The sequence below is a fragment of the Phyllosticta capitalensis genome, assembly GCF_038381095.1.
Source record: "Phyllosticta capitalensis strain CBS 128856 chromosome Unknown BKA78scaffold_5, whole genome shotgun sequence".
Classification (NCBI taxonomy): Eukaryota; Fungi; Ascomycota; class Dothideomycetes; order Botryosphaeriales; family Phyllostictaceae; genus Phyllosticta; species Phyllosticta capitalensis.
This window is the reverse complement of record NW_027117443.1, coordinates 1,590,637-1,615,099: the sequence shown is the minus strand read 5'-3', so window position 1 is coordinate 1,615,099 and position 24,463 is coordinate 1,590,637. Positions and strand designations below refer to the sequence as shown.

General features: G+C 56.0%; 10 protein-coding genes across 10 annotated transcripts; 5 read left to right on the top strand and 5 right to left on the bottom strand.

Moving 5' to 3' along the window:
- Positions 1-302: 302 nt before the first annotated feature.
- BKA78DRAFT_250548 (riboflavin synthase alpha chain) lies at positions 303-1,230 on the bottom strand (the record flags this gene model as incomplete). The annotated part of the gene is made up of 3 exons (XM_066884584.1): positions 303-859; positions 997-1,119; positions 1,200-1,230. 3 exons carry the CDS (start codon positions 1,228-1,230, stop codon positions 303-305), a joined length of 711 nt encoding a protein of 236 aa, XP_066744472.1.
- A 1,288-nt stretch (positions 1,231-2,518) lies between these two features.
- On the bottom strand, positions 2,519-6,245 carry BKA78DRAFT_295688 (uncharacterized protein; the record flags this gene model as incomplete). The annotated part of the gene is made up of 2 exons (XM_066886514.1): positions 2,519-5,939; positions 5,989-6,245. The coding sequence occupies 2 exons, from the start codon at positions 6,243-6,245 to the stop codon at positions 2,519-2,521; spliced, it is 3,678 nt and encodes a 1,225-aa protein (XP_066744471.1).
- Positions 6,246-7,328: 1,083 nt separating this feature from the next.
- BKA78DRAFT_379855 (YL1 nuclear protein-domain-containing protein) lies at positions 7,329-9,796 on the top strand. The gene has a single exon (XM_066892957.1). It carries the CDS (start codon positions 7,556-7,558, stop codon positions 9,689-9,691), a length of 2,136 nt encoding a protein of 711 aa, XP_066744470.1. The 5' UTR covers positions 7,329-7,555; the 3' UTR covers positions 9,692-9,796.
- Positions 9,797-10,700, bottom strand: BKA78DRAFT_314682 (uncharacterized protein). The gene has a single exon (XM_066888487.1). The coding sequence runs from the start codon at positions 10,070-10,072 to the stop codon at positions 9,854-9,856; it is 219 nt and encodes a 72-aa protein (XP_066744469.1). The 5' UTR covers positions 10,073-10,700; the 3' UTR covers positions 9,797-9,853.
- A 373-nt stretch (positions 10,701-11,073) lies between these two features.
- Positions 11,074-11,449, bottom strand: BKA78DRAFT_137285 (uncharacterized protein). Its single transcript, XM_066882701.1, has one exon. The coding sequence runs from the start codon at positions 11,358-11,360 to the stop codon at positions 11,160-11,162; it is 201 nt and encodes a 66-aa protein (XP_066744468.1). The 5' UTR covers positions 11,361-11,449; the 3' UTR covers positions 11,074-11,159.
- Positions 11,450-12,437: 988 nt separating this feature from the next.
- BKA78DRAFT_352907 (putative dolichyl-phosphate beta-glucosyltransferase) lies at positions 12,438-13,809 on the top strand (the record flags this gene model as incomplete). Its single annotated transcript, XM_066891443.1, has 3 exons — positions 12,438-12,557; positions 12,612-13,415; positions 13,465-13,809. 3 exons carry the CDS (start codon positions 12,438-12,440, stop codon positions 13,807-13,809), a joined length of 1,269 nt encoding a protein of 422 aa, XP_066744467.1.
- Positions 13,810-14,166: 357 nt separating this feature from the next.
- On the top strand, positions 14,167-15,593 carry BKA78DRAFT_352906 (uncharacterized protein; the record flags this gene model as incomplete). Its single annotated transcript, XM_066891442.1, has 3 exons — positions 14,167-14,427; positions 14,482-15,067; positions 15,121-15,593. The coding sequence occupies 3 exons, from the start codon at positions 14,167-14,169 to the stop codon at positions 15,591-15,593; spliced, it is 1,320 nt and encodes a 439-aa protein (XP_066744466.1).
- A 1,137-nt stretch (positions 15,594-16,730) lies between these two features.
- BKA78DRAFT_250815 (major facilitator superfamily domain-containing protein) lies at positions 16,731-18,436 on the top strand (the record flags this gene model as incomplete). Its single annotated transcript, XM_066884606.1, has 2 exons — positions 16,731-16,871; positions 16,928-18,436. The coding sequence occupies 2 exons, from the start codon at positions 16,731-16,733 to the stop codon at positions 18,434-18,436; spliced, it is 1,650 nt and encodes a 549-aa protein (XP_066744465.1).
- Positions 18,437-20,020: 1,584 nt separating this feature from the next.
- BKA78DRAFT_352904 (uncharacterized protein) lies at positions 20,021-20,335 on the bottom strand (the record flags this gene model as incomplete). The annotated part of the gene is made up of 1 exon (XM_066891441.1): positions 20,021-20,335. The coding sequence occupies one exon, from the start codon at positions 20,333-20,335 to the stop codon at positions 20,021-20,023; it is 315 nt and encodes a 104-aa protein (XP_066744464.1).
- A 2,294-nt stretch (positions 20,336-22,629) lies between these two features.
- Positions 22,630-23,487, top strand: BKA78DRAFT_137404 (uncharacterized protein). Its single transcript, XM_066882703.1, has one exon. It carries the CDS (start codon positions 22,867-22,869, stop codon positions 23,329-23,331), a length of 465 nt encoding a protein of 154 aa, XP_066744463.1. The 5' UTR covers positions 22,630-22,866; the 3' UTR covers positions 23,332-23,487.
- Positions 23,488-24,463: the final 976 nt, after the last annotated feature.

Sequence of the window (24,463 nt, the reverse complement as noted above, 5' to 3'; positions counted from 1 at the left end):
CGCTTGGTTCTCTGGGATGATCCACGCAGAGCCCTACAGACCTGACTTCCAGAAGACTTCATTGGCTTCTCTCCTCATTCTTGTGTGCGAGTACTGAATCACAGCCAGGAGCTGCTCAATGGTGCGTAATTGACTGCTTGTAGCCTCACTCCCGGCATCCAAGTCCTCGAATCGCTTTCAATCATTTTACTTTTAAGACCAAGTCTTCGTCCAAAAGGAGGGAAGAGTAAAAACAAGAAGGGAGAGATGCCGCCAGTCATTGCACACGAATCGCAGGCCAGTCGAATAGCAGAGCATCCGCCTCACTTGCCCAATGCCTTCAATCTCTCATCCACCAGGCGATTCACCATCTTCTCCAGCACCGCGACATCACCACCCGCCGTGCCCTCAAAGTATCCGGCGACGCTCTTCTCAACATACTTACCCACCTGATCCACCTCAACATTGACCTCCTCCCCGGGCTTCTTCCCCGCCGTCACAACCTTCTCCTGCGTGTACGCAATGAGCATGACCTCCCACCAGCCCTCGGGGCCATCCTCGACCTTTGTCACCGTCAAGCTCGCGCCGTCAATCGTCACGTAGCCCTTTTCGACGACGTAGCGCAGCACGGCCGGGTCGCGCGGCTGGAAGCGGAACGTCAGCGCGTTGCCGTCGGGCGTCACGCTCAGAATCTTGGCCGTCGTGTCGACATGGCCCTGCACAAAGTGGCCGCCCATGCGCGTCGATGCGCTCACCGCGCGCTCCAGGTTGACCCGCGACCCCGTCGTGAGGCTGCCCAGGTTGGTGCGCCGCAGCGTCTCGGGTGCGACGCCGACTTTGAACGAGGATGCGTCGAACGAGGTGACGGTCAGACAGGTGCCTGCGCAGAGGAGATATCATGAGCTTTGGAAGCAATTGACACGAGAGGAAGTTTGGTGGAAGCGGTGCGCAAGCGGATGCAAGCGGGGAGGCGCGCGAGCGCGAGGAATCGAAAGGGGGGGAGCGGTCACAACGCACCATTGACGCTGATGCTGTCACCCAGGTGCGCATCACCCAGAATCTCGTCCGCGCCAGAGATGGTCAGCGACGTGCCGCCGCCGCCGCTGGCCGAGTCATCGAGCTTCTCGAGCTTGGAAACAGCTTCGTGAGTCAGCGAATCGCGTCTCTGACGAGGAGCAGAAAGACAATGTTGCAGCGAGGGTAGGTCGCCAAATGCTTACTTCCAATGATCTCGACGAGTCCGGTAAACATGGTGGTGGTGGAGTTGACGGCGTGGATTCTTTGGGTCGGACGAGGGGTCGATTGGTTGTGTGACGCAACGACGGACGTGGGGAGGTCTAGGCACGCTGCCCGCCGGATTTCCTTCGGCTTGCACTGAAGAGCCCCATCGCTCGACATGGATGGAAAAGGGGCAAGGGAACCATGTTTGTATCGCTAGCATACAGGGTACCGGCTCTACACGCTGGCAGTGCTCCTGTTAGTGTCTTTGGCTTCCTACGTCTCACAAAGTCCCGCCGAATTGCCCACACATAATGGCATGGGCTCGAGCAATCCGGCTTTAGCGACCGTACGAATTGAGAATCAATTTTGAGCATTTCATGGCAAAAGAGAGGTGGCTTTTCGACCCAAATGTGCATGATAGATGAGCTAGCTGGCAATGGCACCTAGCGCTACTGACGAACAACCAGAACCCCTTAAAATCCCCTAGATCGAGAGCAAAAAGGAAGAAGCAAAAGTTTTTGCGAGTTCTACTGTGGTCGACGAAGCCTTGACCCCTAAGCCGATTCGAAGCAACTGTCAGGCGCTGAATTGGGTTGCAGATTTGGCAATGATTTCAGGTAAGACGTATAATATAACAGAGAACGGGAGCGCAGCAAAGTTTCGAAGGCTAGGAGGGAGGAGAAGAAGAGACAAAGTGTTGCAGAAGAGGAAAAGAAGAAAAATTCAGTGTTGGAGAAAAGCTAGCTTCGTGAAAGGAGCCCTCGCGAATCGAGCATCCTTCATTCGAGGCATGCGAATCCATCTTTCAATCATGGCCTCGTTCATTTTCGCCTCCATTGTCTTTGTCGGGCCCTCGTCAACGTAGGGTACAGAAGAAGAGAAAAAAGTCAAAAGGCGGATTTGAAAAGAAGGTAGAACAAGGTACATAATATGAAAAATGAAGTAGACCAACGCATCCAACTCCAGCTCCGATGAGGCTCCATAAACACCGGACACAACTTCCAGCCAGAAATTGCAACGCAAAGAGCGGCTGCTAGACAATGAAATCCCATGAGCTGCGGAGAGAAAAGCTACCGTCAGTGAATGGGAGAACAGCCAGTGTCTCCCGCATCACTCGCGATTTTCCAGGAAATCTGGACAAATTTCGATATGATGTTGGATCGTGAGACGAAGCTTGACTCTCAGTTCTTTTCATGGTTAGACGCAAATGTACACTCATATTCTCCCTTTTTTTCGTTCACGGCGGGGAAACGTAACGGCAAATTCCCCAGTGGATATGCGAAGACTTTTGGATGGTAACGCGTCAAAAGTTACGGCTTCATGTCGTGGTTATCTCTACTCTCTGGTCAGCTCCGAACCGTTCAAGTGGTGGAGTTGCACTTACCCTGCCGCGACGACCACCAGCTGCAGCGGCTTGCTGTCCCTGCTGCTGCTGCCCCATCGGGGCAACACCGGGATATCCCATGGGCGGAAACCCATAAGGCCCTTGGGGAGGCACAACAGGACTCCCCGGGAATCCCATCATAGGAGCAGGTCCAGGTGATCCAAAGCCCGGAGCCATTCCCAGGCCAGGGGCGGGACCAAGGGGACTGTTGCGGTAAGCATCAGCAGGTCCACCAGTTGCAGGCGGGAAACTGTTCATGCCGACGCCGTTCATTCCAGGAACACCGTTGACGCCGATCGGAGGATAACCAAATGGAGCACCCTGACGGCCCTGCTGAGCCGCAGCCAACATGGCTTGTTGGTACTGGGCGGCGAGCGCCAGGTTTTGGTTTGAGTTGTATGGGCCCATGTTGTTGGGCAAGAAGCCTGGCTGCTCAAATCCTTGGCTGTCCATACTAGCGGTGCGCTGCAGGTTCATAGTTGGATCGAAGGGCGGCTGCGCAAGTCCGGGAGAGTAAAATGGGCGATTCATGTTAGCAGCCTCAGCAGCAGGGTTTGCAGGAGGCTGTTGGTGCATGTGGCTGCTAGACATGTTGCTCTGCTTCGATCCAGGACGAGTAGCAGGCGACTGGTCTCTGAGATGGTTGTCACGCGCATTGGGGCCACCGCTGCGAGTGGAAAGTCCAACCTCGTCCATGAGACGTTTGTAGCCTTGTGCGGGCTGTGCCTTGATCCTCAGCAGGACGTTGCGCACGTTTTGAACAACATCAGGTCGAATCTTCTCGTCGAAGAAGGGTGTTGTCAGCACCTTGAAAATGAGCGTAGCTCCGCAAGCCTGGTCACGAAGGATCGCCTCCAACGTCTCATCGTTGGGAGAGAAGAAGAGCGCTTGCAGAATCGTGTCGCGAGCTTCCGGCTCGTTCCTCTGGTTGATGATCTTTAGCACGGTGAGATATGCGACCTTGTGAGTGCACAGGTGGACAAGATGGGGTACGAGGCGAGGAGCGAGAACAGTGCGGCGGCGGGGGAATGTGCAGGTATCCAAAAACCAGGTAAGCAACAAGGCACCATTTGCATTGGTTGCAAGGTGAACACTGTGCAGCGCAATGGCGGCGGCGATCATCCGCTGCTGATCTTTGGTAGCAAAGTGGCTCTCGAGGCACGCGCGCATGGCTCTTGCGCCGAACCGCCCTTGAGCAAGATCCCAAAGCCGGCTCAACATAACTTCAAAAATGAAGTTGTTCAGAGGAAACTGATAGCGCAAGCAGCCTTGCATAACGTAGTTGCCAAATTGGTCGAGGAAGAGAGCCATGGAATAGGGGCGGAGGCTGTCGACCACCATCTTCATAAGGACCGGGGTCCTTGCGACATCGATGATCTTTTGCGCTGCCCACGTGCCGTTCTTGTGAATACCAATCTCAGCCATGTGCGGCGCGATCTCTGAGAGCATGGCCTCTTTGACACTCTCTGAGCAGTATTCAAATAGCTTCTGAACAACGGTGTTGCCAAGATAGTCTGAAGAAAGCTCCGCAATCTCTGGGAGCATTCCCATGGCAACATCTTCGATCTCGGCCTGGGTGCACGAGTTGTTGTCAATCCTCTTGCGGATTTCGCGCAATCTCGGTGCATCGTGGACTCGGTTGTGGGATGGTTCCGGGATAGAGGGAACTTCAGCTTCGTACTCGTCCTTTTCAATGGCGTGCGTTACATGGCCAGCAATGTTGACAGCTTCCTCCGCGGTGGCTCCCAACTCTTTTACGATTTGGACAATGTCGTCCTGAACTTCCGAGAGCACAGGAGTCGCGAGCGGTGCTTGGCGGAGATCGGCCCTCAACTCCTTGGCCTGGGCGTTAGCATCATTTGCAGCGGCCTGGGCGGCTCCGTTTCCTTGCAGCTTCGCCGTTGGGTCAGGGCTAGGCGAGGGGTAGACTCCGTTGTGACCAGGAGTCCCGGAAGCGCTAGGGACCTTGGCATAACCAATGCGGACCGGACCAGCTCCAGGGAAGATTTCCTTGCCGTTCAGGGCCTGTTTGGCACGGACGGCGCTCTCCAAGTCATGGTAGTTGACGAAGCCGCAGTTCTTGTGCGTAAGTACTCTGCACGATTCAATCGAGCCGTAGACAAGGAAAATGACATTGAGAGAGGAGACTGTCGTCGACGACGGTATGTTGCCGAGCCACAGAGCCCTGGTTGGCCCCTCCAGGATGTTTTCGTCGCCCGAAGCTTCTGGGACAGGCTTTCCGTTTAAGTTAAGGCTTTGCACCGCCTCAGTCAGCCCACTGTATTCGGGTTCCTCATTGAGGTCCGATGCATTGATGGAACTGTCCATTCTGGATGATCCAGGGAGATAGTTGCGCAAAAGCCGAGTAGATGGCGATTCGAGCACTCCAGCAGTCCTTGCTCTGGGACGGTTGGCCCTCGCACTCGCGAGACTGGCAAAGGCAGCTACCTCCATGTTGTGCTGGCGAACAGCTTCCTGAACATTAGCATATGTGGCGGCGTCCGACGGGGTCATCGCGCCGCTGTATTGGCCGTAAGGTCCAAGCTGGTCCAGCTCTTCATCCTCGTCGTCTGCGTACTTTTCTTTTGCATTCACAGAGTAGGAACGGAAGCGGTTCGACTGGTTGTTGTTCATTGCTGCCAGGTTCGCAATGACATTGGTGTGCGCTTGAGCTTGCCTCTGGTTCTCCAGCATGATTTCAATTTCGGAAGGCGCCAATTGAGCTCTGGCCTGCTGGGGAGTGTCTACCAAGCCCAAGTAGTCCAACGTCTTAACGTCATTGTCGGCCAGAGATTCGCGAGAGAAATGCGAATGAGCAGGAGAAGAAGGACCGTCGGAGGAGCGAATGCTTGCAAGCGTATTACCGCGCTCGCGACCACTCCCCCAGTTTGAGGAAAAAAGAGACGATCCGAAAGGACTCGAGCTCGAGCCCCCGAGAGCAAACCCAGGACGCTGTGGCATAGAGCCTGCTCTCATACGAGACAGCATGGCCGACCTTTGAGCCCCAGTGTTTCCGGAAGGGAACCCACCCATGTCTGTAGGGGTGTGAGAGCCAGGTTGAAATGGACTGGTCGACGGGGTAGGGCGCGACGTCTGCGGAAGAAAGGAGGACGATGTCTGCGGTTTGAGACCATTTAGGACGCCAGCGGTCGAGAACCGGGAGGGTAAAGTGCCAGCCCTTGTCCTCCGGGTTGGAGTTGCGGCCTGCTCGAGTCCAGCGGCAGCATTGAAATCTGGGAAACTTTCGCCGTTTGGTGATTCAGGGATGGTCTCGCGCAGAGGGGTCGAGTGACCGCTGGTAGGAGGGCCCCAGAGCTGAGGGTTTAGGCCCTCTTGCGCCTGTATCTCCCTGGCACTGGACCCTCGTTAGATGCCGATGACGACGGTTGGTGTGATCAACTTACCGCTTGGAAAACAGCCGGCCACCGTACTCATGTGAAGGAGAGCCGGCGCCCATCCTCACATTGGCAGCAGATTGGCCAAGTCCACCCATGCTGCTTCCATTACCCAAAGGATATCGGACATTGTTGGCGCCGGAGGTGGGCGGCTCGATGGGCGAGTTGGCGGAGGTGGAAGAACCGGAGCGGGGCTGGTTTGGGGCCAGCTGAGGAAGGTAGTTGAGGTTGATGTGATGGTCGGGTCGAGAGGTTGTGGGAGCCATTACGAATTAGAGGGCCAAAGCGGCGTTGCCCTCGAGAAAATCGAAGAGGACCACTGTGCGAGTGGAAGGACGCGCTCAATTACCAGAACCAGGGCTGAGGCGAAAAAGCGAGCTTCGCGGCAGCCAAACGAGAGTCGTGGCGAAGCGTCTGGTGGCCGTGCTGGGCCGAGTCGGATGACGACAAACGTGTGCCGACGGGACGGGGGGTGAATGGGGGGAGTGAAGCTCTTGCGATGGGTCGGCCGGGTGGGGTGACTCTGTACAAAACGCGTCCACAAATGACAGGCCTGCTGGCGAAGGGAGCGGCACTGTCAAGGACAGACGAAAAGAAGAAGAAAGAAGACGGATAGGTGGCGATGCGGAGGCGGCGGCGAGAGATTTGGGGGGAATCGCAGGGTGGGTGGTGTAGCGTCAAGGGGAAGCTCACTGCAGGTGGAGGGCGGCGCGTGGGATACGTCGACAGGACTTGTTGGTTTGCAAGGCTGGCTAGGGTCCAAAACAGAACAGCACGCCTCGGCTGAACAAGCGCAGCGTAGCGCAGCGCAGCCAAAAGCTCAAGGAGCGACAGGACAGGACAGCCAAAGAGTCCTGGTGATGGTCGACTGAAGTGAAGGTGCTGGCGGGGTGCAGTGTGCAGTGCAGGTGAGAGGCGTGGAGGAAGGATTATGGAAGAGGTGGTAGCAGCCGTGAGCAATAAACAGGCGCCTGTGCCGGTGTGGGGCTGGGGCCTGGAGAAGGAGAATTACGAGCCGGAAGCTGGATTAGGGCGGCTCGCAATAGAGAAGAGGATGAAGAGAGGCGAAGAGGAAGAGGTGGTGTTGTGTACGAGTAGACAGATTGACGCCGAGGAGGTCAAAGACGACCAGGATGCAGTCGAGCAGTATAGGAGAGATGCCTTCTAGCGCAGCCAGTCTTTGGCCGCGATGGCCGGCCAGCGGATGCGAATGGCCACAATCATGAGCCTGAAACGGCCATGGCGCGTCATGCATAGCGCACAGAGTTGATCTGCCAGAATGTCACTCCGCTGCTGAAACGCGAGCCCCTGCAGCCATCTGATGCTTCTGTTTCCCCTCTACACCTCCCGAAACACGGCCTGGTCGACACCGCTTCCGCAGGCGCCGGCACTTTTACACACTCTCCCTCATACTGCACCTCATAGTCACAGCCTAGACCCCGCCGCCGCCAATCTCTCGTCCCGCCTCGCCCTCCGCCGCTCCGCCGTGGCTTGGCCGCCCTCTCCGCCGCATCCCTCCGCCTCGCGGCCATCACCGTCATCTCACTCCTACCGCGTCGTTGTCCTCACCCACACCATGGTCCACCCCGAAGACTCCAATGACGACTCTTCCGTCTCAAATGCGGAGCCCTCCAATGTCGCCACCCGTGCGCGCCGCGCCAACGCGGGTAGCTTCATGCGCAAGCTCATTGCCGAAGAAGAGAGCCAAATCAAAGAATTCTATGGCCATGACGTGTGGGCCGAAGACGAGGACGATGCCGAGTTTGGCGGCGATGAGATCATGGAGCAAGCTGGGGATGGCTTCATGTCCGAGAGCGACAGCGAGGACGAGGACGAGAACGCAGAGGACGACGCTGGAGAAAAGGCCCTGCGCAAAGAGGAGCGCCAGGCCAAAGTTGCTCTGAAGCGCAAGCGGCGGGATCCGTTCGCCCAAGCTGCTGCTATACAACAAAAGAAGCAAAAACCTGACCAGCCAGGGACCACGACGTCGATGCCTCCGCCTCCACGGCCCAAGAAGAAATCGGAACGCGTTTCGTGGTTGCCCGAAGCTCACGCCGGCCCTGTGCGCTCGTCATCGCGCCAACTCACGGTCCAGAACAAGCAGATGGTGGCTCAGAGCTTGGAGGAGAAGGAAAGGCACCGTTTAGATGTCCTTGAGACCATGAAGCGTGCCGAGAAACGTAAAGAGAAGGATCAACCAAAACCCATGACCCAGGCCGAGAGGCTGGCCGAGGCTGCGAGAGTAGAAAAGAGGAACAGCAAGACACTGAGTCGTTGGGAAGAGTCGGAAAGACAAAAGGCAGAGGAGAACAAAGCACGGCTGGAGGCCCTCAAAAACCGCAAGCTGGATGGACCATTTGTTCGATACTATAGTGGACCATCAGTATGGGTGAATGATAAGCTCAGGCACGTTGGCAAAGACAGCTGCAAAATTGAGGACCTTGTCGACGAGCCTGAAGAAACCCAACCACCGCCAAAGAAGCCGGAGCTACCAAATAATGTCCCGGCTCCTCAAGTGGATTCTTCAACAGTGCAGCCTCCATCAGATACGGCCAAGGCTGATCCGGCCGACCACGATTCAAAAGAGAAGACACTCGATTCCACGGCTTCTTCAAAAGAAGTGGCCGTAGAAGGGCAATCCAAGATTGAGGCCACAAAAGAAGCACCACAAGCAGACACATCCTCCGCCAATCCACCCCACACTGAAGCCAACCAAAACTCCGACTCATCTTTCCCGCAAAACTTGATGCCTGCTGGTCAGGGCCACAACATCATGTTTGCTCCACCTTCCAGTTTCCTGGATGGTATCTTTGACTGGGCGTCTATGGATCCGGCATCCCCAGAGCGCAAGAAACCCGCCGCTCATGCCCATTCGCAGTCGCAGCCACCTCCATCCGCAACTCTCTCCACGGCCGAAGACACCTCAAGACAACCCCACGCTTCTTCTGCACCTCCTTCCACAAATCCACCGGCTCCAGGTACGCCCGTACCGATAGCTCCAGCCCCTGAGAGCAGGCCCGTATCGACAGCTACGGCCCCAGAAAGCCGGCCCGAGCCTCCTCAAACCTCCTCTCACTCCATACCGCCTCCTCCTCCCTCTCGCAAGGTCATCCTCCGTGCCGTACGCAACCTCCTCACCCTGCACAATCACGACAACTTACGAGCACGCGACCGCGATGCGCTGGCGCGCGCGCTCTTCCGCTGGCCGCCCAACGCCCCCATCGCGCTGCCTCCACGGCCGCCACCCGGCCGCGGCGCGCGCAACGCCCATCTGCCGCACCGCGAGCTCTGCTGCATCACGGCGCAGCCGGCCAAGTATCGCGACCCGCTGACCGGCCTGCCGTACGCGGACAAGTTTGCGTTTCGTAGCATCCGCCGCTTCGTCGCTGGCATGGTGGGCAGAGGCGTCGAGGGAAGGGTCCGCTGGAGCAATCTATTGGGCGCGTTTGTTGGGCCACGAGGGGAGGGTGGCCGGGTTGTCGCCGCCAAAGGCGTCCCGGACAGGTTTTGGGGAGGGCGGAAGAAGGAGGAGGAGACCAAGGATGGAGGTGTAAGTAAGGAGGGCCAAGGGGAGGGTGAGGCAAAGGCAAAAGAGTGGAGTGAGGCAGCGCCGCCTGCAGAGGGAAAACCGGCAGGTGAAAAGGAAAAGGATGCAAAAGCACCGCAGAGCGCTCCGACTGCCGACGCCGTCAAGGTCGAGGGAGCAGCATAGGCAGAGCGTCTGCTTGTAGCCCGCCAACGGTGGGACTCTATTTTAAACAAACAACTTGTACAATTAATGAATAGCGATGTAGAAGATATCCTCAAAGCCAAGTCTCCTCTTTTTATTTTAAGATTCATGCCAATGCTGCAAACACAAAATCACACAGAAGAACTACTTCCTGCTTTCGCATCGAGAGTTCGAGATCAATGACGCGTTGTAAATCATCGAGTAGATACAGGAATCAAATCTCTGTAGATTTGGAAAAGTACACAGATTTTTGTCACGTTCACCCTTAGAAATATAAATTCTGCACTGAACTCCGATTACCTCTACTAGTTCAGCCATTTTTTGACGCCGCATCAAAATCAGCCAGGACAAAAAAATATGCATCGCTTTTCCAAAATTCGTCTACGCAATCTAACTGGACAGGTCTTCTGCACGTAGTTTATTCGCAATAAATGCGAACTACGAAGCGAATTCTCACTGAAGTATCCTGCAGTGTGTTCCTCGATCCATGACGAAAAGGTTTTGATTGAGCACCCACGCGGCCACGCCGCCTTTAGCTGAGCAACCACTCTCCTTGTACAGGTTGACTGCAGCCCTGGGAAGTGGGCGACGAAAGAAATACTAAATGGCCAGTGCCTCTTCGCAAGTCATCATTTTGGCCAGTGGACTTTCTCTATCCTTTGGGCGCAAGAAGTTTGGATGCTCACTGGCTCCCTGGAGTCTAACTTGGCCGTACAGGAGCCCGGGAATTAATCATTTCTTTCGTCAGTCACCGTAGGAGCGTCAGTCTCGTCGGCCGGAGATGACATCAGATACGATCGAGCGTCTGGTGCTACAAGAGAGAATGAAGAAGCTTGTGTCATCATGACCGCCACCGCAAGGATCACCATCACAACCAGATCGCCTGGCCCTCGCTTCACATTTGGTACCGTGATGTAAGAAAGATATTTCTGCAAACGTCTGCTTACACGAGACCTGTCTCGATGGACCCGTCCTCCTGGGCCCAGGCAGCAGCAACAAACAGCAGAAGCCGCTCCGTGCCTATCTACTTGGCGGAACCCGGCACGAGACGCCTCGACATGGCCTCGACACCAGCAAACTGATTGATGCTGTGCCGTACGAGTGGGGAAACGCACTTACCCAGTCCATCACGGTGAGATGACGGGCGGCGAGAGCAAAGAGGCGCGCCTACAGCCGGCAAATCAAGACGGCGGACAAGGAACGCGGCAAAACATGCGTGGCGACTACCGCAGGCAGTGCTCATGCGGGCCGTTCCAGATGGGGGCAGACGGATGGCCATATAGTCCAGTTGCCGTTGTTATACGTAGCCTTAGCCCAGCCCCCAGTCTGTCCCTTGCTGACACTGAGCATACGGGGAGCTGGTGGAGTTGCATCTAGCGATGGGTGCGGGTGCTGCTTTGCGGTTTTGGGGGACTGGCGCGGCAGGCTTGTGTCCGTGTGCCTTGCTGGTTCAACCACCGGTCACCTGTGTTTGTTCTTCTGGCATTTCTTCGTGTGGCGCGGATGCCACTGCCGTCGTTTGGAGCAGTGTGTGCAGTCGGACTCGCCGATGATGCGAGTCAGGATGTGCTTCCTGTACGGTCCACTTGGTGGTGTATCTGTGGGGAATACATGGGCGCTGTGAGACTATCCTTCCCCACGATGCGGTCATCTTCTCGACAGGTACCAGGTGGCATCTGACATGTCGGCTTTGGGACCAAAAACAGGAGACCTTCTGAAACAATCTTTTGGCCGTATGAAACAGGAGAAGCGAGAGTGCGAATCGAGTTCGAGAATAAGGTGAGCAACGTGTACAAGCACTAGCTGCTGCGGCTGGCCCCTAGACTTTCATGTTGCGTTTTGGCATCCACCAATGCCGTTGGAGAAGAGGGCTGTTGCGTACTTGCGCTCGTGTTCTTAGTTTGGTCCTGTCCAGGGTCTGCGCTCTGGCCGAGCAAGCAGCGCTCAGCCACAGTGTTGCGACTTTCTGCGAGCTATTCGACGTCGCCGTGTGTAGTTGATGAAAGTCGGGCACATCCTATGCCATTGAAGTGATCATGATCTTTGGTGGACATCGACTCTCTTGCCCAGGGAGCTTTCAACTAGCAGAACTCGGCATTTTTGATTTTTTTAATATGAAGAGACTGAGACACGGAAAGAAGACCTTGACAATCAGGACTGTCGACTTGCACAGGATGCTCAACAACCGTCCAACCTTAACCCCGTGGCTGCTTCACGGCAGAAGACGTTCGAGTGGCATTGGCCTTCCGGGAAAGGTGGCCTTGGTCCAAAAAGATCGTCCAAGACGGAGCTGAGCAACCGCAGCCCATAATTAGCAGTTGGAAGAAGAAGAAAGTTATGACCACGAAAGCTTGGAATGCGATAGACCGTCTTCAAGCGGGTTAAGAATGCCCTGAGGACAGTAACTGGAACTGGGATGGTTGCGGAAAGTGGCAGCGGGGAGCACGCGAGGCTCATGTTCATGCAGGGACTAGCTCTGGGTTGGGGCCCCGAGCAGCGATCTGGCAACGTCGTCAGACACCACGCAACCAGCGCGTCCATAACATTACTGCGTCCGATTTGGCATGCCAATTCCCTCCTTGTCGGCCTCGGAGCTGATGTCTGTCGCTTCCATCCCCCAAGAATCGCTCTAGAAAACCTACGCGGTCCACTCCAGTTGCTGCCGCTCAATGGGCGCTCCCTTTCTTAAACCCGAGCACCCTGTATTCGCTGGAAAACCCGCCCTGCAATGGCAGCACTCGAGGCGCTCAGCATCGCGCTGCTGAGAGGCATGGATCTGCTCCGGCAGGCGCCACTCCCGCTCATCGTCTTGTTCCTGGTCACCGGCGCGCTGAGCTTCGCGGCTCTGGTACACTCCTGCCTTTGCAATCTCCGAACCGCATTCCTCTAACTGATCCTCCAGTTCTACACTTTTCTGCTTCTTGTAGCGCCGAGTCCACGTCTTCCTTACCCCTCCGAAAAGACTTATCGAACAATATTGCCGGACGGGAGTACAAGCGAGCCTAAGCAATTGCCATGTTGGTACGACCAATGGGTGGCCGAAAAGGAATCAGCGCGACGAGGCGGGAAGACTACGGATGACGCGAACTTGGTCGAGGAGCCCGAGGTCTTCATGACGGTCGTGGTTCCCGCGTACAATGAAGAAGAGCGACTGGGTGGTATGCTGGAAGAAGCGGTGGAGTTCCTGCAGCACGAATATGGCGACGCCCACGGCCCCGATGTCGAAAAGCGCACCCCTTCTATCACGGCAAAGGAGTTGAACGGCCAACATCCCCTGTCAAATGGAACGCCGCGTACGGCGACTCGCGTTGGTTCGGGGTGGGAGATTCTCGTGGTCTCGGATGGCTCGACAGACAAGACGGAAGAATACGCCCTCAGCTTCGCGCGCGACCACCAGCTATCGCAGTATCCAACCCCTGTGCCTGGCCCCTGGAAGGCTAAGCCTGGTCCCACCAACATCCCACACGGCTCTATCAGAGTGATTAGCCTGGCGGAGAACAGGGGCAAGGGAGGAGCGGTCACTCATGGCATGCGCCATGCCAGGGGACAGTATGTGGTGTTTGCGGATGCTGATGGGGCCAGCGAGATTACAGACTTGAAGAAGCTGGTTGCGGGCTGCCAAAGAGTCGAGGATGGGCTTGGACGAGGTGTTGGCATTGGATCAAGGGCGCATTTGGTGGGAAGTGAAGCAGTCGTCAAGGCAAGTGTACGCGTCTCCTTGGTCACCAGGTCCTTGAGAATTAACATCATCACAGCGCTCCAAGCTTCGCAACTTTTTGATGCACTCGTTCCACTTGTTTCTTCGTCTGATGACCCCGCCGGCAACCGCCGCAGTCAAAGACACTCAATGCGGCTTCAAGCTATTCTCTCGAGCTGCGCTGCCGTATATCATACCGTATATGCACAGCGAGGGCTGGATTTTTGATGTAGAAATGCTCATGTTGGCGGAGAGCGCAAATATCCCCATGGCAGAAGTAGCTGTGGGTTGGAAAGAAGTGATGGGTAGCAAGCTGAACGTCATCAAGGACAGTCTTGGAATGGCGTGGGGGCTGGCAATTCTGCGGCTCAGTTGGATGTTCGGCGTATATCGTAGGGCGTAAATGGTAGATTTTATAGATAGATAATATCCGAGGCCAGTATAGTGGTGCTCACTCACTGCATTTACTGGGCATTTCGACCAATCACAAACGCCGAGACTTTGCTATTCAAATGTGAGATCTGAGTGGCGCCGATTGTCGGGCGGTCAGCGTAGTGCACCAGGATGCGATGACGATCGGGAATCGCGGCTTTGCCGTCTGCGTGCGTGCTGTTCAATCTTCCGGCCAGACCACCAAATTTCCTAATCAGCCCCAAGCTGCTTTTCTCTCTAATACACCTACTCTCCGAAGACGATGCAAAGGTAGCAATTGGCAATACCTCGATCTTTTCAACGACAGCTCCGTCTCCACCCGTCCACAATGTCGATTCGAGCTCCCGTCGCGCGCATTACAGCGCGTGCCTCTCCTGCTCAAATTACCAGATATACCGCTGCCCCGACGGCATCGCTGTGGCAAAGGACTGCTTCAAAAGACTCGGCAGCTTCGCAAAGAAACCTCGCGACCGTACCGCCAGTAACACAAGATGCGACAAGCTCCAAGGGCCCGACGGCCATGGTATTCATGAACATGGGCGGACCCTCAACATTGGATGAAGTTGGCGACTTTCTCAAAAGACTATTCGTACGTGGCACTGTAGCCCGTTGACTGTGCAAAGATTACTCACAAGCCCGACAGTCTGACGGAGACCTCATCCCCCTCGGCCGCCTTCAAAACTACCTCGGAACCTTCATCTCGACGCGCCGCACACCGAAGATTCAAAAGCAGTACGCAGAAATTGGCGGCGGGTCACCAATCCGACGCTGGTCGGAGTACCAGGCAGAGGAGATGTGCAAAATATTAGACAAGATTTCGCCCGCTACAGCCCCTCACAAGCCCTACGTGGCCTTCCGCTACGCGAATCCTCTCACGGAGGAAATGTACCAAAGACTGTTCGACGATGGCTTCGGGAAGGGCCGAGGCGGCAGGGCCGTGGCGTTTACACAATACCCACAGTACTCATGCAGCACAACCGGCTCGTCTCTGAATGAGCTGTGGAAGTGGAGGGGCAGACTGGAAGGCAAGAGGGCAAACGATGGACAAACAGAGGCAGAAGGGGGCATCGTCTGGAGTGTCATTGACCGATGGCCGGTGCACCCAGGACTCGTGGAAGCCTTTGCGCAAAATATCGAGACCACGCTGAAGGAGTATCCGGAGGAGACGCGGGACCAGGTGGTTCTGTTGTTCTCGGCGCACAGCTTGCCCATGAGCGTCGTCAACAGGGGTAAGCCAACTATGACCCGCATGTTGCCTGGAGCTGAGATTGACGTGCTTTAGGTGATCCCTACCCGGCGGAAGTCGCCGCGACGGTCTACGCCGTGATGCAACGGCTCGGCATGAAGAACCCCTACCGTCTCGTCTGGCAGTCGCAGGTCGGACCTTCTGCGTGGTTGGGTGCGCAAACCTCGGACACGGTGAATGATTACATCAAAAAGGGCCAAAAGGACATGGTCCTGGTGCCCATCGCATTCACTTCAGACCACATCGAGACGCTGTACGAGCTCGACAAAGAAATTATCGCCGAAGCTGAGGAGCATGGGGGCAACGTCAAGCGCGCAGAGAGCTTAAACGGCAGCCCTATCTTCATCCAGGCGTTGGCAGACATTGCCAAGGCTCATCTGGAGAGCGGCCAAGTTTGCAGCAAGCAAATGGGCCTCAGGTGTCCCGGCTGTGTCAGCGAGCGCTGCGCCGAAAGCAAGAGGTTCTTTGCCAGCCAGCAAGACAAGTTGACGCAGTTTGTGGCTGCGTAGAACGAGTGATGATATCAGTACATGTGGCGGATTACCAACCGCACAGAGGAACGGAACGGGAAGAGGCAGGGCCGCAGTCCCGGATTTGATTGATCAGCAGAAGCCCTGACGGATCAACACTGTACAAGGAAGTTGTATTTATCTCTTTTTTATCTTGGGCATTCGGGGACTTGGGTTCATGTGGGTTGGAGTGAGGTGCGGACAAGCTCTCGGGAGGGACGACGAAGACTAAACTTCGGTCCCGCTTCCGCGTCCGCCGGGCGTCAAAAGTGTCGTTTACCAGGTTGGAAGAAAGGAACAACCCTGCTCTATAGCTTCTGGGCACGAGGCCCAAAATGCAGGCCAGCTCCTGTGCTCGATGCTCTAATTGCCATATCGTGAGACGACGAGTGGCAGCGGATCTCCGAGTGCCTCTTGTAAGCCGAGGGGTGACGCCCCACATGGCGGGGCCGGTGCCAGATGGCAGAGTAGGATTGCGATGCGGAGGGAGAATGGACGATGACGGTGACGACAAGAAGACGCCATGATAGTACATCCTTGCATGCCGCCGACAGACCGAGGTGGTCTTTTCCTGGAAAAACTGCATTTTTTCGAGATAGCTACCTGGCAGTCTACCACACTGGCGTCGGCCGCTTTTTCTGTTTTTGCTTGTTCAAAGGCTCGACGACGACCTGGACTTGATACAGGCACGGCATTGATAAAGAAGCTTCGCGGAATCCGTGTCGCGTCGCAAGAGGCACGCAGAAACGCACCAAATCACCGGCCAGCGGGTGCCCACGACGACTCCTCCGACGCCTGTCCAATCGCGAACCCGGTCCCCGAAACAGGCTATCAACCGCAAAAAGTGCTGATAGCAAGACGTTTCGTCTTTGAAGACATGCGCTTTCCTCTCCTCTGATTCCACGCGCCCTTCCTTCTCGTGTGCTCTTCGCTTCCGTCTTTGTTTCCTTCCTTCGTATTGTTGTTGCCTGAACTGTCCACCACACCTCGTCTGGCAGTGGATCCCAGCCTCCAGCTGACCTCGATCCCACCATGACCGTCGAAACAGAGCCCATTTTCGAAGCCGACGCCGCGGCGGACAGTGCTGTGCGAGCCAGAAGCAACGCAGCCGTTGACGGACTCCACGATGGCCAGGACATGATCGTATCCGCCGTCGGTGGACTTGACGGCCGGACAAGAGACGACGAGCGCACTCCGTTGCTGCCAAAAGTCGATGACGACGATAGACCACCGCCTTACTCGGAATTCGCTGCGCTGCCATGGTATAGACGGCCTTCAGTCAGTATCCAAAAAGGCCCATATGTACCATGACTTTTGTGCTGATGGCTGTGTAGATATACTGGATGCTCCCCATGTTCTTCATTGTTGCCTTGGCAAATGCTGGAATCATTGTTCCCAAGATGAACCTCATCATCTCGCTCATCTGCCGCCGATATTTTGCAGATGAATCCATTTCGAACCCCATTCTCGCAAATCTCCCTTTAGACGTAGGCACCGGGAATCCAGAATGCCACTCGGCAGAAGTGTCGGCCCAGGTTGCGCAATTCACGCTCTACGGTAACCTGATATCAGGTATCCTGTGCGCCATAACGTCGCCAAAGCTGGGCGCACTCTCGGATCGCTATGGACGCTTGCGAATCATTGTCATTACCAGCACGGGCATGTTGATTGGCGACGCCATCATCCTTTGCGCCGCAAACTTTCCAGATCGGTTCCCCGTGAATTGGATCCTTGTCGCGTACGCTGTTGAGGGACTCTGCGGTTCTTTTATCGCCGCAATGGCAATTGCACACTCTTACGCCACGGACTGCATTCCAGTAGATCGACGGAGTACCGTGTTTGGATACTTTCATGCCGCGCTCTTTACCGGTGTGGCTCTTGGGCCCATAGTTTCTGCGTACCTCATCAAGGCCATGGGATCCATCGTTTCCATCTTTTACGTCTCCATTGCCGTTCACGTTGCGTTCATCCTCTTTACCGGTCTTTTCATTCCTGAGTCTCTCACCAAGGCACGTCAAGCAGCAGCACGCGAGAAGCATGCATTGGAGCGTGCCGCCATCCCACCCTCGTCCGACTGGATCGATCAGATCCGCAACTTCAACTTCTTTGAGCCCCTTAAAGTCTTGTACCCCAAGGGCGAAGGTACCAGCCCTGCACTGCGCCGCAACCTCCTCTTGCTCGCCGGCGTCGACACGACCGTCTTCGGGGTGCACATGGGCGCCGTCAACGTCGCCATCATCTACACCAGCCACATGTTCAACTGGACCAACTTCGAGACGTCGCGCCTCGTCTCCATCTCCAACGGCAGCCGCGTCTTCTTCCTCATGATCGTACTTCCGCTCATCAACCGCTTCTTCCGCGGCCGGCGAGCCCGCGATCAAGCCCGCAACCCCAACCAGCCACCCGCTGGTGCCGACTCGGTCGATCTGGGCATCATCCGCACCGCCATCTTCTTCGACACGATCGGCTACCTGGGCTACACGCTGTCGCGCACCGACAACCTCTTCCTCATCTCGAGCGCCGTGGCTGCTGCGGGTGGAATTGGCAGTCCGACTCTTCAGTCCAGCCTCACCAAGCACGTCCCATCAGAACAGACGGGGCAGTTGCTCGGTGCCGTTGGCCTCTTGCACGCGCTCGCGCGCGTCGTTGCGCCCACCGTCTTCAATGCCATTTACGCGGCGACTGTAGCGTCGTTTGCCCAGGCCGTGTGGATTGCTCTGACTGCCGTCTTCGCGGTGGCGTGGGCTGCGAGCTTCTTCGTCAAATCGGGGCTGAGGGTGGGCGGCAGCGAGCAGCTGCAGCGAGGCGAGGAAGAGGGGGCGACGGTGCCGAGAGGTGACTGAGGTTAGCGAATTCCTCTCCAGGAGGACTCCAGGAGGAGTGAGAATGGAGTGAGGTTGGAGCAAAAGTTGACGTTGATTCCCCACCAGCATGGCTGGAATTGTAGAGCTCCAACAGACAGCCAAAGCGCAAAGCGAACGCATGGCGTCAAGACTCGTTGACCGCGTGATTCCCGGCAGCTCTGGAGAGACGACCGGCGCCTGCGGTTCGCTCGGCATCCATCGTAGCGCGGTGGAGCGACGAGCAAAATGCAATCGCGTCCGCCGCGGCGGATTGGCCTGAGGTAGCGGATACCATGGCGAGAGGTCAAGGGGGTGAGCAATCACGGGAGGTGTGGCATCTCCTCGCGATTCAGCATGCCAGCACCTAGTCACGTCTCATGGCGTGAGTCTTGCTTGGCCTTGGACACCTTGATATGCGCGGATTCAAGGAGCCGCGGTACATTCGTAGAGGTAACAGGCGCGCTGTGGATGCAAAATGATGGCTCTTTCATGGCCGAGGAAAGATGCACATGGCTTTGGAAAAGGACGGTACTGTCGACGGGCTGTTGGCAGCATGCCCCTGGCTGTCGGAAGCAAGAGTGTCGTCGGTTTGGATTCTGGAGTTTGCGGTCGGGTATACACGAAGAGGTCGCAATGATTCTCATGAGTAGATGAGGCGGATAGTAAATGTAATGAAGACGAAGGCACGCAAGTCACGATGAAAACTCAGATGTGTTGAACAAGTGAAAAACTGGTGACTATGGTGGCACGTTGGACATGCAGGCAGATAGCCCAGACTATTTGCGTACTGTGCGTTATCGCTACCTAGACCACAACCACTGGCCTTCGGACGAGCGCAGCGGCGTCTCGTCGGATTGATCGAAGGAATCGTGCCCCGGCTTCGACAACCTGGGGGAGGCGTGGAGCAGCCCCACAACCCCACTGGCTGGAGTCGTGATCGGGACGCCCCGGGTGAGGTCGGTGCGTTCCGGGGTAAGGTACGTACATTTAAAAGCGACGACGTCGCCTGCACTTTTTCTATCGCCTGGTCGACTCGCCGCTCACCATCACAGCAGGTTTTGAACATGACCATGGGTCAACGATGCTTTGAGCATTTGCTGCGAGCTTCTGTCTGATCTAGCTCTACATGATAGCTTTCTCATTGTGGACTCGAGCTTGAATAACGCAACGACAGCAAACCGCAAACCAACCAACGGCCGCAACAGCAGCAGACGCCGAAGGAAGAGAAGGAGTAACACAGAAAGGAAAAAACAGTTCGTCATAGTGTGAAGTGAAGCTGACAGTACCCCAACACCGTCCACCCAGCTCAGAAAGGCAAAAAGAGTGTCTCAGGTCGGTCGGTCGGACTCAACGAAACGATATGAAAGAAAAAAGATCAAGGCTGACGACGGCATAGATGACCGATCAATCACTGAGCACCCGACTGCGAGCACACGGTCCAGAGGAGCAGTGTCTCCGTCTCATCGCCGATTGTGCGATGCGTATGGTGTTGCCTCTGCTCCAGCCAGTCAGCAACTTCACGACAGCCTCGACCAACGAGACACATCTCGACACTTACCTCCAGGCGTTTAGAACAGCACCGTTCTACGAGCCCCGCAGGCTGCCACCACCACGGCCCCTCGTGCCCAGACGCAGCAACGCCGCCACGCTTCCGCGCCAGCCGTGTGATTGTCCGGCGAGGGCGCCGGCCGTAGCAGCTCCACCGACAGCGGCAGCGGATGCTCCGGGGAGGGCAGATGTGCTCGCCGTCCGCGCAGCCTGGCGTTCGGCGATGCGAGCAGCGCGGCGAGGCATGACTCTAGGGCCAAAGTAGCGAAGAGGAAGGTAGGCAGCGACGCTGAAGGCGGCCGCATTGAGGCCCATGGCCACGACTTCGGAGGAGGTTTGCAGACGGATCATGGTGAATGATTGTTGTGATTGTTGATTGAAGGTAGGATCTTTGGTTGGTCGATGAAGTAGAAGAGAGGTAGGTTCGATGAGAAGCAGGCAGGTAAGAGAGGATCAGGTCACGAGCTAACTGAACGGTATGCCGGTAGCAGGCAAGGAGAGACCTTGCTGTTCTGGGAAGGATAAAGGATGTGGTCGGGCTGAGGCGCCGTATGTCTGTCTGCGTCTTTCAGTTTGCTGTGCAAAGCGGAAGCAACAAGGCAGGCAGGAAGAGTAATCAAGAGGAGGAATAGTTGACTACAAAGAGTCTTCTCTTGGTGGCACCGTCTTATAAGAGAGGACAGCTGCAGGCCTCAGGGTGCTCTCTTCCATTCAGGGCCGTGTCATGGGAGGATAGTGCGGTAGTGGCGTGAATCAGCTTCCCCGCACCCCGCACCCGCCTCCCCTGTCGGCGGTAACGACAGCCTCCAAACAGAGTTGCATCACCACACAACCAGCACTCCTCGTTGGCTCGACGCCTCCGCCAATTTGGCCGATCATTTCACGGATAAGGTCTCTAGTCGGACACACTTCTCTCTTTGCATCTCTCTCACTGACGGTACTGTACACTCCAGCTGCGAGGAGGGCGAGGCGACGCTGCTTTTAGCCCAAGGTCGGAGCTGATTGGATGGCCAGCAACCTCGCCAGCTGCGAGGTTACGACTGCGGACGTGATGGTGGTGTGACTGGCGCCCCAGTCCTGCGGAATGCAAAACAACTGAGGATCGAACTATATGAAGCTCGTCTCCACTGAAGCGTGCATTCTCTCAGTCGCCTGCAGCGTTCCAGCGCGCTGCTTTCAGCAACTGAAGGGAACACTTGTGGGCATCGACGGCCAAGTGTCCGACAACCTATTTGTCCAAACAGGCCGCCTTTGCAGCAATGATAAGCGCAGCCGTACCTCACCGTACGCAGGTCACCGTGGTCACCGAGTTGCTGGTCCACAAACTCTCTTTCATTGGCGCTCTGCCAGGCCTGCCAGTCAAGGGGCTGGGCTGTCCGAGGGTCTGTCCTTCACAGCCTCCGGATGCTTGCGCGCGTGATGTCCGCGTGTCAAATCCAGGACTGCAAGGCGCTTGGCTGACATCGTCGTTCGACCGTTTGTCTGTCCGTCAGAGGGCGCCGCCAGGCTATATGTAAGTGCCCCTTTTCTTTGTCCCTTTGCCCATCTGCTTCGACTGTCCAATATCAGTACCCGTCACTCGAAAGGGAAGTCATAACTCCACGTGACATCAGTGTGCAGCCCAGCCGGATGTCCACTGTGGGACTGTTTCCAAAGATGGCACTGCACCCGGAGGACTGCCGGACTCGCTTGTGGGAAGCAGAAACTAGGTTTGTTCCGTTTGCAGCAGACGTTGATCCACCAGTCAGCTCTCAGCTCATCGCGAGACTCTCTTCAACTTCTATGCGAGGACCGCACGCCTCGTCGCCTTAGAGTCTTGCCTGGCGGGCCGCAGATACGTATCTATTGGGAAGACTTCGATGTTGACCGCGACCAACCAACCGAACGGACGCGAGGCTTCATAAGCTGGAGGCTGTGTCTTGAAACTGAAACCAGTGCTGTGAGGCCGCTCCACTCGCCACGTTCTTACACCTGCACGTACTGGATGAGATTGGTCTCTTCAGGCCAGACTACGTACTTCATCAACGTACCTACATCGCCAAGCCCTGTCATCTGACAGGACCCAGCGGTATTGCTCCGTACACGTAGCAAAGACCAGCCTCGCACGTAAATCCATAAACCGTCCATCGTCAGTCAAACTGCTCCAGCATGCATTGATACCCAGCCAGCAGCACTTTGGGGCCGCCATCGATCACTATGCATATCTGTCTGGTCGACCTCAATCCACAGCCTTGTCCCCAACCTTCAAAATCCCGTTCGCCAGCCCCAGCCAGCCCAGCCTTACGTACAAAGGCATCTGGAGCGCGCCCACGCTACGCCATGTGCGCCCTCGAGGCGACGTACTGCACGGCACATAAGCGAGAAGGCGCGGCGGCATGGCGGGTCGTGGGGGATTGGGGCCGTGTTTGACAAGGCTGCAACATGTGTCTGTACGTGCCTACCGAGCAGGATTCGACTAGATCACTTTGGTTGGACTGTATTGGAATGGGGATTCGATTTGATTGCATGGAATCGAGATCCGCCGGTAAGTATGTGCGTAGTGCGGCCGTACCGCAAGGCTATCGCGGACCCCAAACAGACGCCGTCGTCAGTCTCGTGGCCTCACGAGCTCGTCTGCCTGTTCCGTCGAGATGGATCCGAGCAGTCGATGGTGATTGTGTAGGCTGCTTCCGTGGACCGCCGCGGACCTCTACTTCCGGGATGACAGAATCAAGTCCTTGTCCGATCTTGCCACGGTGTTGATCTAAACATTTTGCAATCCTGGGCCCAGAGCCGATTGAATTGTTTTCCAAGATTCACTGTTGGATTGTGAATTGACTGATTTGGTGATTGCATCATAGACGGAATGGTCACTGGTACAAGAATCCGGTGTTGGACGGAGAATGCCTTTTTGTACCATGCCTTTGTGTTCTTCACGAGTCCGTGATTTTCCAGATCACTTGACATTTTTGCATCTTCGTCACATTAGTCTCAATCCTGTGTTTGTAGCTCTATTCCATTGTCATTTATCTTCACCTTATCGGTGGCCTCTCGTGTTAAAAGGCACCTTACTTGGGCGGCCACAAACACTGGAAATGAAGCATGAGAAAGGGGAAGAGGGACTTTCGCCATCCGCGCTCCTTTGCAAAATGAGATTTCCGCAACTGCACTCATTGCTTTCCGTGGCTAGTCGCCGACTCGGCATCTACCGAAACGACATGACCATTCAGTCGACCGTCTGCCTGGTACTCGGCGGAAAGGGCGGATCATGGCCAGAAGTGCGGCCAAAGTCTGCCACCCCTACGGAAAGCGAGCCGCCAGAGGGCATACCAGGAGGCAGGCAGCCGCCAATATCACACGATGAATAAACAGACGACGGCAAGGATCGAGGGCCATCAACTTGTCCATCCCCCTTGCCGAACCTGCTTACCTAGCCAGGCTGCCACGAGGCAGAGGCTGCCCATCTGCTCCCAAAATATCAGCGTCGGCGATGCTGATGCATGTTCTCGAGCGATGGTCGTGAAGCCATACGATTTTGGGTTTTGATGTTGGTAAGTGACCTTCAGTCCGAGTTCGCGCACGCCGTAAAATACCTACCTGTTCAGGACAGGCATGACCACCGTCATCTTTGGCACCTGTTTACTGTGCTGGTGTTTTCATCTCGTCATGCAATCCTTTCTTCAGCCTGTCTGCCTGCCGTCCAAAAAATATGCTTGCGTGCCATTATGCCGCCGCCGCATACGCCGCGCACGCCGCGGACAAGGCAAGGCGAATGCGAAAGAGGCACGCAGACAAGCAGTCATACAATCAAGCAGACAGCCGTCTGTCTGTTGAGTGTTTGTTGGTTGGGACAAGCATCCGGCTTGAGTTGGGTTGGGGTTGGGTTTCGTTTGTGCATTGTTGGCCGTAATGGATGGTTGTTTGGATAAACCAAACAGCCACTTAGCCACACACTCACATGCCGAAGACGTAGGGCCACTCGGACGACGGGGCACCAACAGCGCAGCGCAGCGCAGCGCATCGCATCGAAGCGCAAAACGTGTTTGCCTTGTTGACGACTTGAGCAGATGGATGGGCAAGCGAGCCTTGGGCGGGGTCCGACTCTCTGCCTTGTCTTGCCTTGCCTGCCTCGCGATGCCTTGCCTTGCTCGGGTTCGACCTGCCTTGCTGTGGACGAGGGCAAAGGAGAATGAGAAGGAAAAAGCGACGATACAATCAGGAGCCATCACCAGACGACATCAGACAACCCCTCATGCCGCGAGAGCCACACGTAGGCATCCCGGCATTGATGGTAGGGCTGTGTGAGCCTGAGGATGAGGTAGGTGTGCTTCTAGAAACAACAGGTCGGGCAACGCCCGTGCGACATGTCACAACCAACGGACAAGATAATTGAATATGTGCGGCCAGACGACGCAAGGCCAAGCCGAGGCAAGGCCATATCAAAGCAAAACAAAACAAACCATCGAAAAGGCTAGCAGCAGAAAAGGATTCAAACGCGGG